The following is a 14,063-nucleotide window of genomic DNA, read 5'->3' as shown; positions in this document are numbered from 1 at the left end:
AGATGCTGTTTTTTGGTGTGTGAATCAGAAGCAAAAAATAAATCAACTTTGGCCACTGTCATTTGGAAGTCCTAAATAGAAGGGTCAACTTTTAAAGATGTAATAAAACTGAATGAGGACAAACTATCAGGGGTTGGTAATAATTTCCCTGGACCATCAACTCGGATACAGATGATAAAAGAGGAACGCCAAAAGGGCTGCAACCGGAAGTAAGAGGCTCACCGAAAAAATGAAATCCTCCAAAAACATGCCTTCTTCGTTTGTAGAAGGCAGAGTAAAATAGCTACAACAACACTGAAAACAGACTTAAAAGGAGCATAAATCACATCAACGTGCAGAGCTCACTCCGAGGACCTAACAGTTAACCCATTCAGACATCCATTTACCAGCACTATGAAGCATCTTCGAGGTGCAAAAAGACATTCATTAAATCAGGCAAAAAGGAAATACTGACACAGTAACAGAGTCGGATTTTTATTAAGATATGGAAGGATGTCTTCCTTTTCATATAACTTATCTAATTAAAATATTCTTTTAAGAAGTTACCACAAAGTTTTAAAGGAAAATGTATTTACATAGGCAGAGACCCCAAACGACAAATGTAACCCAGTACCATCCTTGCTCCTCCTTCCCAGGTAGATTATGCAGAAACCATTTTCACTGGGTCTTTGGGGGGACTGTTTCCGAGTACGTGGGCTGGCTGTGATGACATGCAGAAAGCAATGAGATAAGGACATGTTTTGAGCTGCAAAGAGTACATTCCTTGAACAGGTTCACTCACTCTGGATCAGCACAGAGAGGGGAACATCCGACTATTTCGGTTATCAGACTGGATCCATAATTTCTATGTTGGACACGTTTGTACTTGCTGCAGTGATGCGGGCTGTATTGAACTAAGGGCTCATGGGATGCTCACAACCCCACTACAGTCATGCCGGTACTACAGTTGACAGCAACTGCACTCTGCACTACCTTCCTTGCATTCACACCCCTTGCAATCCTTGGAACCACTCACACTGAAAGAGGGAGTATATTCTTTATGGCCACTATAAGCTGTCCACTGACGTGTTGCTTGGAGATGCACATGTGCAGCTTTGGCAGCTATAACCTTTGTGGCAGTTTCCTCATTACAAGTTCAAACACAATCTAGAGGCAGGGCCTTGCAAAAATCCCAACGACTACTGGCGTTTTGCCCAAACTGGATCCCTTGAACCAACTACCTAATTTTACTAGTTGCTGATGAATTGTGAACATGATTTCATTTAGCAATTTACCTGGCTGGGCACATCTGATGTTACTTTATGCTTGTCAACAGTATTAGTTCATTCTAACAAGCAGGAACATGAAACAACGTTTCTTGGCTAATACATGTTCTATGGCATCACAGCTTGATATCTTTCAGGGCCCATAGCATTTGGAACACCTGGATGCCAATTCTCCTGTTCAGTCAGGTCAGCAAAGTTCAGTTTTCTTTTAAGGTTACCACTGTCTCTCCAACAAGACAGAGGGTCTAAAACACCACATCCCTTTCTAACCCTAATCTGGGTAAGTCATTGATAAGCCAGGTGACTTTCTCTTGATTGGTTATCATCATGAAATATGGGCTCCAAAAGACGTTGTCACTCAGGGAAATCCATCAAAACCCCCTGGCAAGCCAGAGGGCACCCCACCACGCCTGTAAATTGCAAATGCATGCTCCTTCATGGAGAGCAGGCTGAACACCCTGTTCCAGATTTGATCAACAGATAATTAACAGAGGGGACACCACTGTAACCAAGCTACAGAGAACAGTTGCAAAATGTAAACATATAATAAATACATTTATAATATATACTTTTTAAGCACTGTAAATCATTTGACTATAGTCTATGGTATGAAGCAAATCTTGAGATGTACAACTGGGAGCTGTCAAATAGGAAGTAGCTGAGGAGGCAAAGTAACACTCTTGATGTAAACATTCGAAGTCTTAATCTAGGTTAAATCTTCAAACATCCCTTAGTGGAAGCACAACACAAGATTTTCACTACAGGTTCTATCACTTTTTTCTAATAATTGTCATCAACAACACAGAGTTGTCCCAGGAGTGGCTACTATATGTGAAAAACACTGTCAATCCGTGCTTCGTAAATGTTTGACTACCAATTGCCCCTTTCAATTCTTGTATTCGTCTAGTGTTCCAGCAGTAGATGAGGTTGAAATATGCATAGCTTACATAGTCTAAGGCAGAAGGAGGCTGCCATATACATCAATGCTGACCATTCAGCCAAACATTAGGCCTGATAATCGACAGAAGAGGAATACAGTTTGCAGATTTCACCTCCTACAAGGCTAGAGACCATTTGATTATGTGAACTGTGGCGTGCATGACAAATAACAGACTTTCTTACAAGAAACACTTTCATGGGCAAATGAAAGACAACAGTTAATCCTCCTCAAGTGTCGACACAAACATATGTTCTTGGACGCCCCGTCAGTCTCTTGTTTAAAATGCCAAGTGACATACCCCGTTCAGACACCTCTTCATCCTAAAGCATACTGGCCATAAAGCACAGAAAGCAGTTTAAGATGGGGCTGGAGAGTAGGATTTCACTTTGTCACACAAATAACAAGAATTTAGTTATTGCACTAAGTTCTAAGACCGAGCATCACAAGATTCAAGGTAATGCCAAGCAAGATAGAAGAGATGTCAGTTTACAGCATAGCTACTTGTTGGCATATGCACATGTAAAGATATCAGGATTCGAAAGACAGATGCAATCCGATTTACCTCACATACAAAACTCAAGTCAGCCAGGTTGGTCTCCTTCCCACAGAGCTCTGCAGATACAGACTACCCTGATGATAAATATCCATGATTCTGAACCTCACTAAGAGGGGATAAAAGAACTCCCTAAAGGCACAAAGAACCTCACCACAGAGGGTGGACTCAAAGCCACCAGCACACTGTGTGCCCATACACCCTCCCCTTTGTTAAGAACCATTTAGTGTAAGTGTCTCAGCAGCAACCTTCATTCGTGAGTGCCAGATAACATTACCAAGATACTCACTTCATTTCCCTGGATCTATGAAGACTCTAGGATTTAAAATATAATCTTATTTTAAAAGAAATTAAGAATTGAAAATATTCCAAGTGGCTTAAAACAAACTTAAAACAGATGTTTCCTCAATGTCTTCACACCAGTGAAGAGCTACACAACCTTCATGAACCCTCCATCAGATGCTTTGCAAATGACACACAAGATTGCCTGCTCTTGCACCAGCCCCTGTTCTGATACAACCACACCGCAAACACACCAGATTCAACTAGGGGATAATGTGTGCGATAGCAGGTGGAGCACTGAAAGAAGCACGGACAACTGAAGATGCACTAAAACATAATACATCATGAGAAAACAGAGAAAGTACATGAGTGGGCATAAAGTGGGTAAGACACAACGAAGACAGTGTTTGAGAGCCAGTACAGTGCGGGGCCAGCCTGGTTTTACAGCACGGACAGTGAAGGAGAAAGCATGGGTGTGAGCAGGTCAAAGCAAAAATTTACAAAAGCCGCTACAAAAGTATAAGAGGCGCTACAATACAGAAAGACGTGGAGGGCAGGTAGGTGGAGCAGAGGGCTTTATCTACTGTGGTGTAGTGGCAAACTGTGAGTGAAAGAGGTGTGAAAACAGACTGCAGAAAGGGCATGTGGTATGAGTAGGTGCTAAACAAGAGAAGATATGCATTTATTGTGAGGTACACTGAATGAGCGTGGTTGAGAGAAGGGACAGAGCAGATAAGCAACTTTGTGTGACGAAGGTGCAAGTCATAAAGGGACAGTGTAAGTTCAGGTACAGCATGTGGTACACAGCATAAGAGCAGACATTGTCCAGTGTGGAGGCCAGTCAGAGATCAGGGTTAGATACACTTCAGTCCATCTCAAAACCCAGTACCTGCTTTGTCAAGACACTGAAGAAATACCCCTGTTAAAACTAGAAAAGAAAGATGGTCAATTAAAATAATCTGAAATGCATAAAATGTTTAAATTAGGGGCGAGGAGCATGGAGAGCTGCTACAGGACAGGGAGAAACATCGACCCAGCAGCCCACCATGCTTACAGCTCGGACCATCCAGGCGGGCGTCCACTCCGCTTCAACAGATACATTCACAGTTTGGTTCCACAGCAACTACCGGCGTGAGAAGCGATTCTTAAAAGCTTTGATAGTTTTTGCCATCATCGGAGCAATCTCTGCCAGAAAGAAAAAAGAGGAAGTTACAAACACTGTGGCAGCAAAGAACCCCTTAGGTGCTTGACCTCTAAAAACAGGACTGCAGTTACAACCCCTCTGACACATCTGAAAAATCCCACCCACCAACATTTCTGAGATGCAAGTGGGAGCATTCACAACCTTCTGCACAAATCCAGAACCCCATTAACTAGATTACATCTACTCCTTCTTAACCATCCACAAGAAATAAACAATCATATAGTCACTCACCCTTGTTCTACTTCCACAGTCCTGAAAATCTGTTTCAATTACAGCCCAAAAACCAGAAATCTGACTAGCAACAGCAGCATTGGCCCTACAGTCTATAATATATGTCCCTCAATGCAGAGGAAGCTTCATTCTGCCATACAACAGCTTACCTCTACACCGAGGCCACACAGACCATTTGTGGCTCCCTCATCCTTTAGTGCAGATAGCTTGGGGGAAAAAAAGAAAAAAAACTCCAAAGAGGCTTCTTGCTCGGCTTTGGTAGGGAGTTGAATTTTGAAAACCGTGACACCTAACTGGTCCCGGACCACTACCCCTAAAGTACTGGGTCTCTGGCAAGAGTACTGCGTACTCATTTGGACTTCACAAGAATCCTCTGTAGCAGTAAATGAGAAGGATGTTATGTCAGAAGGACAGTGCTGCAGATCTTTTCAAGGTTAAGATGAAATGTAGGATCAGACAACGAAGATGAAACTACTGCTACTACTTTCATAATGAGTTTTCAACTTTAGAGCGAGATGTATCTAATCCCTTTGGATAATTTGAAACCATACACAGATTTCGTTTTTTTCTATTCATCAGTTTTGTAAAGCGCATGGCTGCCAGACATCAGGCTGATGGGCAAGGAGCTCCAGAGTTTGGGTGCAAGATATGTGAAGGACCGACCTCCACTTCTGGCTCTCCCAACTCTGGGAAGAACAAGGATGATGGTCTTACGGTGTGATCAGATGCTAGAGCACGTTAAAGGCCCACTTTATATTTTGCCTGATGTATAAGACATAGTACCTTGAATCATACTTTGGGACTTACAAGCAGCCAATGAAGGGTTTTCAGTGCTGTCCGTGTTTTAGGAATACCCAACATTATTCGAGCAGCAGCATTCTGAATAATTTGAAGGGCTTTGATGACCGTCATTGGGCTAACCAAAAAAGTGACTTGCAATAATCAAGACGTGAGAGAATAAGTCCCTGAATCACTATTCTTCATGACTCCACCAGGAGCCAATTCAGAATTTTCTTTAATGCTCTATTGAGGCCGAAGCAGCCACCTTCTTTGCTAGAGAGTCCAGTGAGATGATGGTCTAAAGTAATCCCTAGGCTCTTAACTTCCAGCTTGGAAATTGAGCGTTTTCCAAGGGAGGGCGGCCAGAAAGTTTGGTTACTGCCCACTATCATAACCTCCGTTATCTCTCCATTTCACCTTAGGCAGCTGGCTGCCATCCATTTAGACACCTTTAAGCAGCTATTAAAGTTTCATAAAGGTGGAGCCCATGTAATATCTAACAGACGGATGCTGAAAAGTGTGGGGCTCAACGATGAGCCCTGTGGAGCCCCGCATTTCAACTGATGACTAGTTGAGTAAAAAGGCCCCACGCTGAATTGAAAGTTCTGCTTATCTAAAATAAGAGGCAAACCATTTCAAGGCATTCCCCATCATGCCTATGTCTTCTAATCGATGCAGTAGGATACAAGACCGCATTGGAAGCAGCACTTAGTTGAAGAAGAATCGGAGCTGCTGAGCCGCCCTGACCCAGGATCATTTTAAGGTCTTCCACGGCCCTTAAGAGTTGCTGTACCATATCCGGAACGGAAACCTGTTTGAGTAGGATAAAGGATGCAGCTGGCTTCCAGGTATTCTGCAAGATGCCGGTTTATAAACTTCTCCAAGATTTTACTAAGTCCAGTGAGTGGAGATATAGCAAATGAAATATGGTGTGTTTCGATTCCTTTTATATAATGAAATTGCTGTCATAATTTGTCGCCACACTACGTGACACCAAAGGGACAAGTGGATTTATTTTTTACAGGGCAAGTGATTTATAAAGCAACCTGTCCCACGAACAAGTAGATTTTTTTATTAAAATCCACACCCCTGATAGAATGTCTATTGGGGCAGGGTTAGGAGGTGAGCATGATTTGACTAAGCCTGCCACGGCAGCAACTTCCTCTTTGATCAACTCTAGGGAACATGGAAAGTTCAACTTTGGTACTATTACTTGTGATCATTGTTGGACCTGGCACTTTTTATCCCCAGACCTTTTGCCGTCCTCCTCCTATTTTTTCGCACCTGTTTTTGTTAGCTTTAGGACTCTATGCACTTTACCACTGCTAACTAGTGCTTAAGTGCATATACTCTGTCTAAAATGTATTGGGGTTTGGTTTATCTACGATTGGCATATTTAATTTACTAGTACGTACCTAGTAAAGTGTACTATGTATGCCCCGGGTCTGTGAATCAAACGCAATTAGTGGGCCTGCAGCACCGATTGTGCCACCTACATGAGTAGCCCTGTAAACATGTCTCAGATCTGCCACTGCAGTGTCAGTGTGGGCAGTTGTAAACTGCCATTTTGACCCTGCAAGTGCACCCACTTGCCAGGCCCAAACCTTCAATTTTACTACATGTAAGTAACTCTTAAGTTAGGCCCAAGGCAGCCGCATGGGCAGGGTGCAGTGTACTTAAAAGGTGGGACAATGGTGTGTTTTACATGTCCTGATAGTGAAATACTGCTAACTTCGGTTTTCACAATTGCAAGACCTGTCTCTCCCATAGGGTAACATGGGGATTGCCTTGAAATATCTTAAGTGTAATTTCCCACTCGGAGCAGCTTAAGATATGGAGTTTTGGATCTCGGAACTCACAAAATACATCTTTTGGTGAAGTTGGTTTTTGAATTCTAGGTTTGAAAGTGCCACTTTTAGAAAGTGGGTGTAGGAAGTTGGCTCTGTATGCACTATTTCAAAGTAAGGAATAGTATGCACAGAGTCCAAGGGTTCCCCTTAGAGGTAAGACAGTGGCAAAAAGAGATAATTCTAATGCTCTATTTTGTGGTAGTGTGGTCGAGCAGTAGGCTTATCAAAGGAGTAGTGTTAAGCATTTGTTGTACATACACAAGCAATAAATGAGGAACACACGCAAAGACAATTCCAGGCCAATAGGTTTTTGTATAGAAAAATATCTTTTCTTAGTTTATTTTAAGAACCACAGGTCAGGTGCAGAGGTCAAAGTGGTGCCCAAAACGCACAGGCTTCAATGGAGAAGGGGGTGCCCTGGTTCCAGACTGCCAGCAGGTAGGTACCCGCGTCTTCGGAGGGCAGACCAGGGGGGTTTTGTAGGGCACTGGGGGGGGGGGGGGGGGAGGGGGGGGGGGGAGACACAAGTTAGCACAGAAAGTACACCCTCAGCAGCACGGGGGCGGCCGGGTGCAGTGTACAAACACACGTCGGGTTTCCAATGGAAATCAATGGGAGACCAAGGGGTCTCTTCAGCGATGCAGGCAGGCAAGGGGGGGGGGCTCCTCGGGGTAGCCACCACCTGGGAAAGGGAGAGGGCCTCCTGGGGGTCACTCCTGCATTGGAGTTCCGATCTTTCAGGTCCTGGGGGCTGCGGGTGCAGTCTCTTTACCAGGCGTCGGGATCTGGGAGTCAGGCAGTCGCGGTCAGGGGGAGCCTCGGGATTCCCTATGCAGGCGTCGCTGTGGGGGCTACGGGGGGGGGCAACTCTGGCTACTCACGGTCTCGCAGTCGCCGGGGAGTCCTCCCTGAAGTGTTGTTTCTCCACAAGTCGAGCCGGGGGCGTCGGGTGCAGAGTAGCAAGTCTCAAGCTTCCGGCGCGAAACGCAGTTGTTTTAAAGTTGTTCCTTTGAAACAAAGTTGCAGTCTTGGATGAACAGAGCCGCTGTCCTCAGGAGTTTCTTGGTCCTTCTAGAGCAGGGCAGTCCTCTGAGGATTCAGAAGTCGCTGGTCCCTGGGCAAAGCGTCGCTGGAGCAGTGTCTTTAGAAGTGGGGAGACAGGCCGGTAGAGCTGGGGCCAAAGCAGTTGGTGTCTCAGTCTTCTATGCAGGGTTTTTCAGCTTAGCAGTCCTCTTCTTCTAAGGTTGCAGGAATCTGAGTTCCTAGGTTCAGGGGAGCCCCTAAATACAGGATTTAGGGGTGTGTTTAGGTCTGGGAGGGCAGTAGCCAATGGCTACTAGCCCTGAGGGTGGCTACACCCTCTTTGTGCCTCCTCCCAAGGGGAGGGTGTCACAATCCTATCCCTATTGGGGGAATCCTCCATCTGCAAGATGGTGGATTTCTAAAAGTCAGAGTCACCTCAGCTCAGGTTGCCTTAGGGGCTGTCCTGACTGGCCAGTGACTCCTCCTTGTTTTTCTCATTATCTCCTCCGGCCTTGCCGCCAAAAGTGGGGCCGTGGCCGGAGGGGGCGGGCAACTCCACTAGCTGGAGTGCCCTGTGGTGCTGTAACAAAGGGGGTGAGCCTTTGAGGCTCACCGCCAGGTGTTACAGTTCCTGCAAGGGGGAGTTGATAAGCATCTCTACCCAGTACAGGCTTTGTTACTAGCCACAGAGTGACAAAGGCACTCTCCCCATGTGGCCAGCAACATGTCTAGAGTGTGGCAGGCTGCTAAAACCAGTCAGCCTATACGGGTAGTTGGTTAAGGTTTCAGGGGGCACCTCTAAGGTGTCCTCTGGGGTGTATGTTACAATAAAATGTACACTGGCATCAGTGTGCATTTATTGTCCTGAGAAGTTTGATACCAAACTTTCCAGTTTTCAGTGTAGCCATTATGGTGCTGTGGAGTTGGTGTTTGACAGACTCCCAGACCATATACTCTTATGGCTACCCTGCACTTACAATGTCTAAGGTTTTGTTTAGACACTGTAGGGGCACAGTGCTCATGCACTGGTGCCCTCACCTATGGTATAGTGCACCCTGCCTTCGGGCTGTAAGGCCTGCTAGAGGGGTGACTTATCTATACTGCATAGGCAGTGTGAGGTTGGCATGGCACCCTGAGGGGAGTGCCATGTCGACTTACTTGTTTTGTCCTCACCAGCACACACAAGCTGGCAAGCAGTGTGTCTGTGCTGAGTGAGGGGTCCCCAGGGTGGCATAAGATATGCTGCAGCCCTTAGAGACCTTTCCTGGCATCAGGGCCCTTGGTACCAGGGGTACCAGTTACAAGGGACTTACCTGGATGCCAGGGTGTGCCAATTGTGTAAACAAAAGTACAGGTTAGGGAAAGAACACTGGTGCTGGGGCCTGGTTAGCAGGCCTCAGCACACTTTCAAATCAAAACTTAGCATCAGCAAAGGCAAAAAGTCAGGGGGGTAACCATGCCAAGGAGGCATTTCCTTACAGTGGGCATTTTCTTGCTTAGCCATTCCGTGCCTCTGCCTGTCTGTGCAAAACACTCCTTGGTCAGGATGGAAGTTGGGGCGTTTGTGAATTCTCTCTAGACAGTTACACAAAGAGAGCTGAGGTGTGCCCAGCATTTCCTAATGGGTCGTCCTGAGCTAGAATGGTGGGAGGAGCTGACACACCTGAATAGGTCTGTCCCTGTCCTCACACAAAGTAGTCTCCAACCCCATGGAGTGTTGTTGGAGTCAGAGCAGGTCTTGAGCACTACAAACACTTCTCTCTGACGTTTGCCTAAGACCTCTGACAACACATAGTTAGAATCCTTCTGGACTGAGGACATTGTGCCGGGAAGAAGAGCTGGATGCTGTAGGAGGGACTGCCACTCTGCCTTTTGCTTTGCTATGCTGGCTTGCTCCTTGTGTCCTGGGAGAGAAAATACTTGACTATGCTTTCTGCACCCTACTTCCAAAAGGTTCTCCAAGAGCTTGGACTGAGCTTGTCTCCTGTTAAGAAGTCTCAGGGATATCAAAGACTTCATCTGCCAGCACCTGGGCCCTCTTGCTGAGAGTCTTGACTCGCCAAGTGGTGCCAAACCCAGTTCCTGGGCGATTGGGAGTGCTGGTGTAATCAAGAAGAAACAAGCACATTGACTCCAGAGCCACTCCAGAATCGGTACAGCTGTCTGACTCCGTGTCACTGCCTGCACCAGAGCTGTGGTCCCCACTAAGTGCAACGACAGGTCCGGCATCTAGTGCCATGTGTTTTATAAAGGAATTTACAATATCATAAATTTCCTTTGAAGAGTTTGAGGAATGCTTGATCTTTTCTGAGAAACCATTTAACCGGAGTCTGAGGATAGCATGTTTATATTTTTTTAGGGATACTTTGTAGACCTGTTTGCATCCGACATCGTAATTAGCCTGTCAGTTATTACCAATCGTACTTCTTTGTATTTGTGCCCGTCATGTGTAAGCCAGTGTATAATAAAGAAGACATTTTGAAAAATACCCTCTAAATCGTATGCTTATACAAATTCAGAGATGTACAAATAGCCACGGCTCCTAAACTCCGTATCTTACAGCCATTTCAGAAATACATAGGTTTCCGTCATATCCATTTTTCACTCTACCTTTTTCACTATGAGTTGATGCCCAATGAAAAACCATTGTACGGTGTACCTCAGTTGTTGACTGAGTACCTTGGGTTCTTGGAGAACTTACAAGCCCTATTTATTCCCCGCAACCAGGAGGGTCTTACAGAGGTAATGGTATTGCTTTTGTAAATTGGCCATTGTGACAAAATTGTACACATGAAAATGTCAGAAATGCTTGTTTTTTTCCCCTTCTCATTTTCAATATTTCTTTATTGCAACAGCTAGCGTCCTTAGGAAAATATATCACCAGTTGCTGAATTTGAAATGTTGTCCAGTTTTCAGAAATCTATAGTTTTCCTGGATCACCCATGGGTTTCACACTGGTTTCCCCCACAAACAGCAAGTAGGCTGAGAGCACACAAAATAGGAATTGGCTACTTCTTGGAAAAATGCCAAAGCAGTGGTCCAAAATTAGGTTTTATTTATTCACCTCTGCTTGTTCCGTAAAGCTGGGTTGATGATGACTTTAGTGTAGAAAACCGTTCATTGATGTCATTTTTAGGGGAAAAACCAGACACCTATCTGGAGCACTGTTCACCTAGTACACTCAAAAAACTCAAAATATTGCTACATTTTGCCTATTTTTGCGGCCCACTCCAGGGGAATCCACAAACACTGGGTACCTTTGAATTCCTAGGATGTTGGAGGAAAAGGATACAAATTTGGCATTAAAACGTTATGTGGAAAAGGTTGGCCTAAGTGCAAACTACTCCCAACAGCCAACAAAAAGTTTTCCCTTTGGGGGAAGGGGGAGGGGAGAGAGGGGAGGATGTGCCTGGAGGGAAAGCCAGGCAGCCAAGGGGTTAAAACAGGTCTGGATCCTGAGTAGGAGCTGGTTCTAAAAAAAAGGTGACAGCCCCCTTTTGTCTCATTAACAGAACGCACCAAAAAAGAAATACCAACTATGGCACATGTCCTAGCAGATTAGCTTCACAAAGTCTCATACAATGCACCCTGCCATCTATTCACTCAAGATAGCAAGTTATCTTAATCCATATCCAAGAATGAGACTCCTACGAAAATGTATCAGCCATAAATACTCTTACTATGATATTCAAGTAAGACCACCTGTATTTCTTAGTTGACAATACAATGATGTCTTCCAGAAGGGACTCCTATGGAAGGAAATGATTTCCCATCCAGTGCCAACATCTGATAGTCTTGCAATGCCAACTTCAACCTTAAATACTGCCCGTTGCGGGCGAGGTCTAGCCTTTTACACTGCTAATACTACACACGACATACATGCCACCTTAGCCACACCAACAATGGTGTCGACTACATGGTACTAACTAAATCCACTTTACTGTAAGGTTTGAAACCCTTGTGTCCATAAGCATCCAACTCTCCTCTTACTTGAAACTTGGGTTTGGGTCTAAGGATACTAAATCCCATTTTTATACCTTCCTTGTACTACCTTCCTTTATGTCAAACTAATACCCATGGTTGTAGCTGTTCACAGAAACTGTACTGAGAAATAGACATATATGCTTTCCTAGCTCTTATTCATTTCATAGAATAAAAGTAGGACTACCCGAGAGCTCTGCAGAGCTACATGCATTGAAATAAAACACATCCTTTTGGCTATGCAATTATGAAAGAATGCCTATACAAATGGATTGTGTGCCACATTGAAGAGTACTAGAATCAGGCAAGTAACTCAATCCGTCCAATTTCCTATAGGAAAATCAGTCAACTACGGAGGAGTTTTACTGGGTGTCTTCCACAGTCCACTTCTGTTTAATAACTATGTACATGCTCTGAGAGATCTCATCTTCACTCACGTCTCCTAGTGGTTTGGTTATGGATGCATTTTAATTTAAAAAAAAAAAAAAAAAAAAAAAACAGCAATTTATAAAAACTGAATGTAAAGAAAAAGGAGGTTATCACGTAGGAAAAAAAAAAAAAAAGACTTCATGTTGCAAGGACTGGTGTGATTAACTGGAAAACTCCCTAAACACTGCTAGTAGTAGGTAATCTGCGGTAGTAAATGATGAAATCTAATCACATGGTAATAAAATCAGGTCACTACTGGTGCAGATACCAGAAGTAGCAAGAGTCTAGTAAGAGTGTACATGGAATATGGTTAAGCCCTTGTCCCAATAACATTTTCTCTCAGTTAAGACTGCTGTAATTGCCTGTACATTGGTCTTTTAAAATTCCAGTTGGGGTAATTAGTTTACCACGTCAGCACCTCTGATTTTGAGACTAGTCACCACAGAACCAATTTCTCGAGAGTTTGCTTGGGGTCTCGGGACCTCCTCAAAAAGTCTACGGAACAGACATACATTTACTAACTAGTTGTGAGAGATGTACTACTGGTCTTTGTAGTTCATTGCTTGTGGGACATGTAAAGCTTGATCAGGAGATTCAAACTTGTTTTGTGAATACATGCTGGCAGGTTGTGCCATAAAAGGTATTTTGTGAAGGCTCTACACAATTAACCCATCTATGAATATTGATCTCCCACGGAAGAAGAGTAGAGACTAGCCAACAGTATCCACTGAAGAGAACAAGGTACTAACCAGGAATAATGACTGTCCAAGCTGTGTTTTGTCTGCAGTTTACCAGAGTACTTGGAATGTGATCCTGAAGATTACCACTCAGCCCTCCCTACTGAGTATCATTTTTTACCTTAGGAGATGACCTTTTGTCCTATGGCTATTGTAAATCTTAACGGAAGGGAACTTTACCAAAGCTTCAAAATTTCAGGGCCTAGATTCCAATAAGCAAGATTCCAAAGCCTTGACTGTGTAATAAGATGTCAAAAACCTTAAGAACTTGACAAACATTTCTACTTTTGACTTGCTTATTGACTGCTTCTGAGCAATTGAATTGCTGGGCTGTATATGCAGATCAGCTTTATGGGACACTGGACACAAATGGGTGAGTGTGAACATCAGTTTGGAAGGAGGTAAGTGTGGCCCTCCTAGTGAAAATTATTAGACCTAGAGCTTCGTCAGTACATACATCTTTAAAGTAGCCCTTGGGATACCATATGGGTAACTGAGGACCTGGGGGGGGGGGGGGGGGGGGTCCTCTGAGGCTATCAAAAGAAGTCATTTAAGAAGTGATTTAAGCCAATATTCCGAACCTCCCATTGTGCTGCAGTTGCCAACGTCTGTTAAAGCAGGGTAACAAGGGAACTCTAAATATGAAAATGTCAGTGATCTGGAGGCTCAATGATAAGAGCATCAGTTGCCTGGTCCCTCTTGATCTGAGCTGCCTTAAAAAGCATTGATCATCCCATCCTTTTCAACAGCCTTCTGGCCAGCACTAAGTCCTCAACTGCCCCCCTCCC

The 14,063-nt window shown here is 44.4% G+C and overlaps 1 protein-coding gene across 1 annotated transcript in view; it reads right to left on the bottom strand.

Annotated features, from left to right (window-relative positions):
• Positions 1-461: 461 nt before the first annotated feature.
• The window catches only part of ELOA (elongin A), a 121,970-nt gene continuing 108,368 nt past the window's right edge, over positions 462-14,063 (bottom strand). The window contains exon 11 of the mRNA XM_069223451.1: positions 462-4,225. Coding sequence (XP_069079552.1) covers positions 4,164-4,225 — 62 coding nt within the window. The 3' untranslated portion in view covers positions 462-4,163. The remainder of the gene's footprint in view (positions 4,226-14,063) is intronic.

The sequence above is a fragment of the Pleurodeles waltl genome, chromosome 3_1 (assembly GCF_031143425.1).
Source record: "Pleurodeles waltl isolate 20211129_DDA chromosome 3_1, aPleWal1.hap1.20221129, whole genome shotgun sequence".
In the NCBI taxonomy this organism is placed as follows: domain Eukaryota; kingdom Metazoa; phylum Chordata; class Amphibia; order Caudata; family Salamandridae; genus Pleurodeles; species Pleurodeles waltl.
The sequence above is the reverse complement of the archived record's forward strand: the minus strand, read 5'-3'. Positions and strand labels throughout refer to the sequence as shown.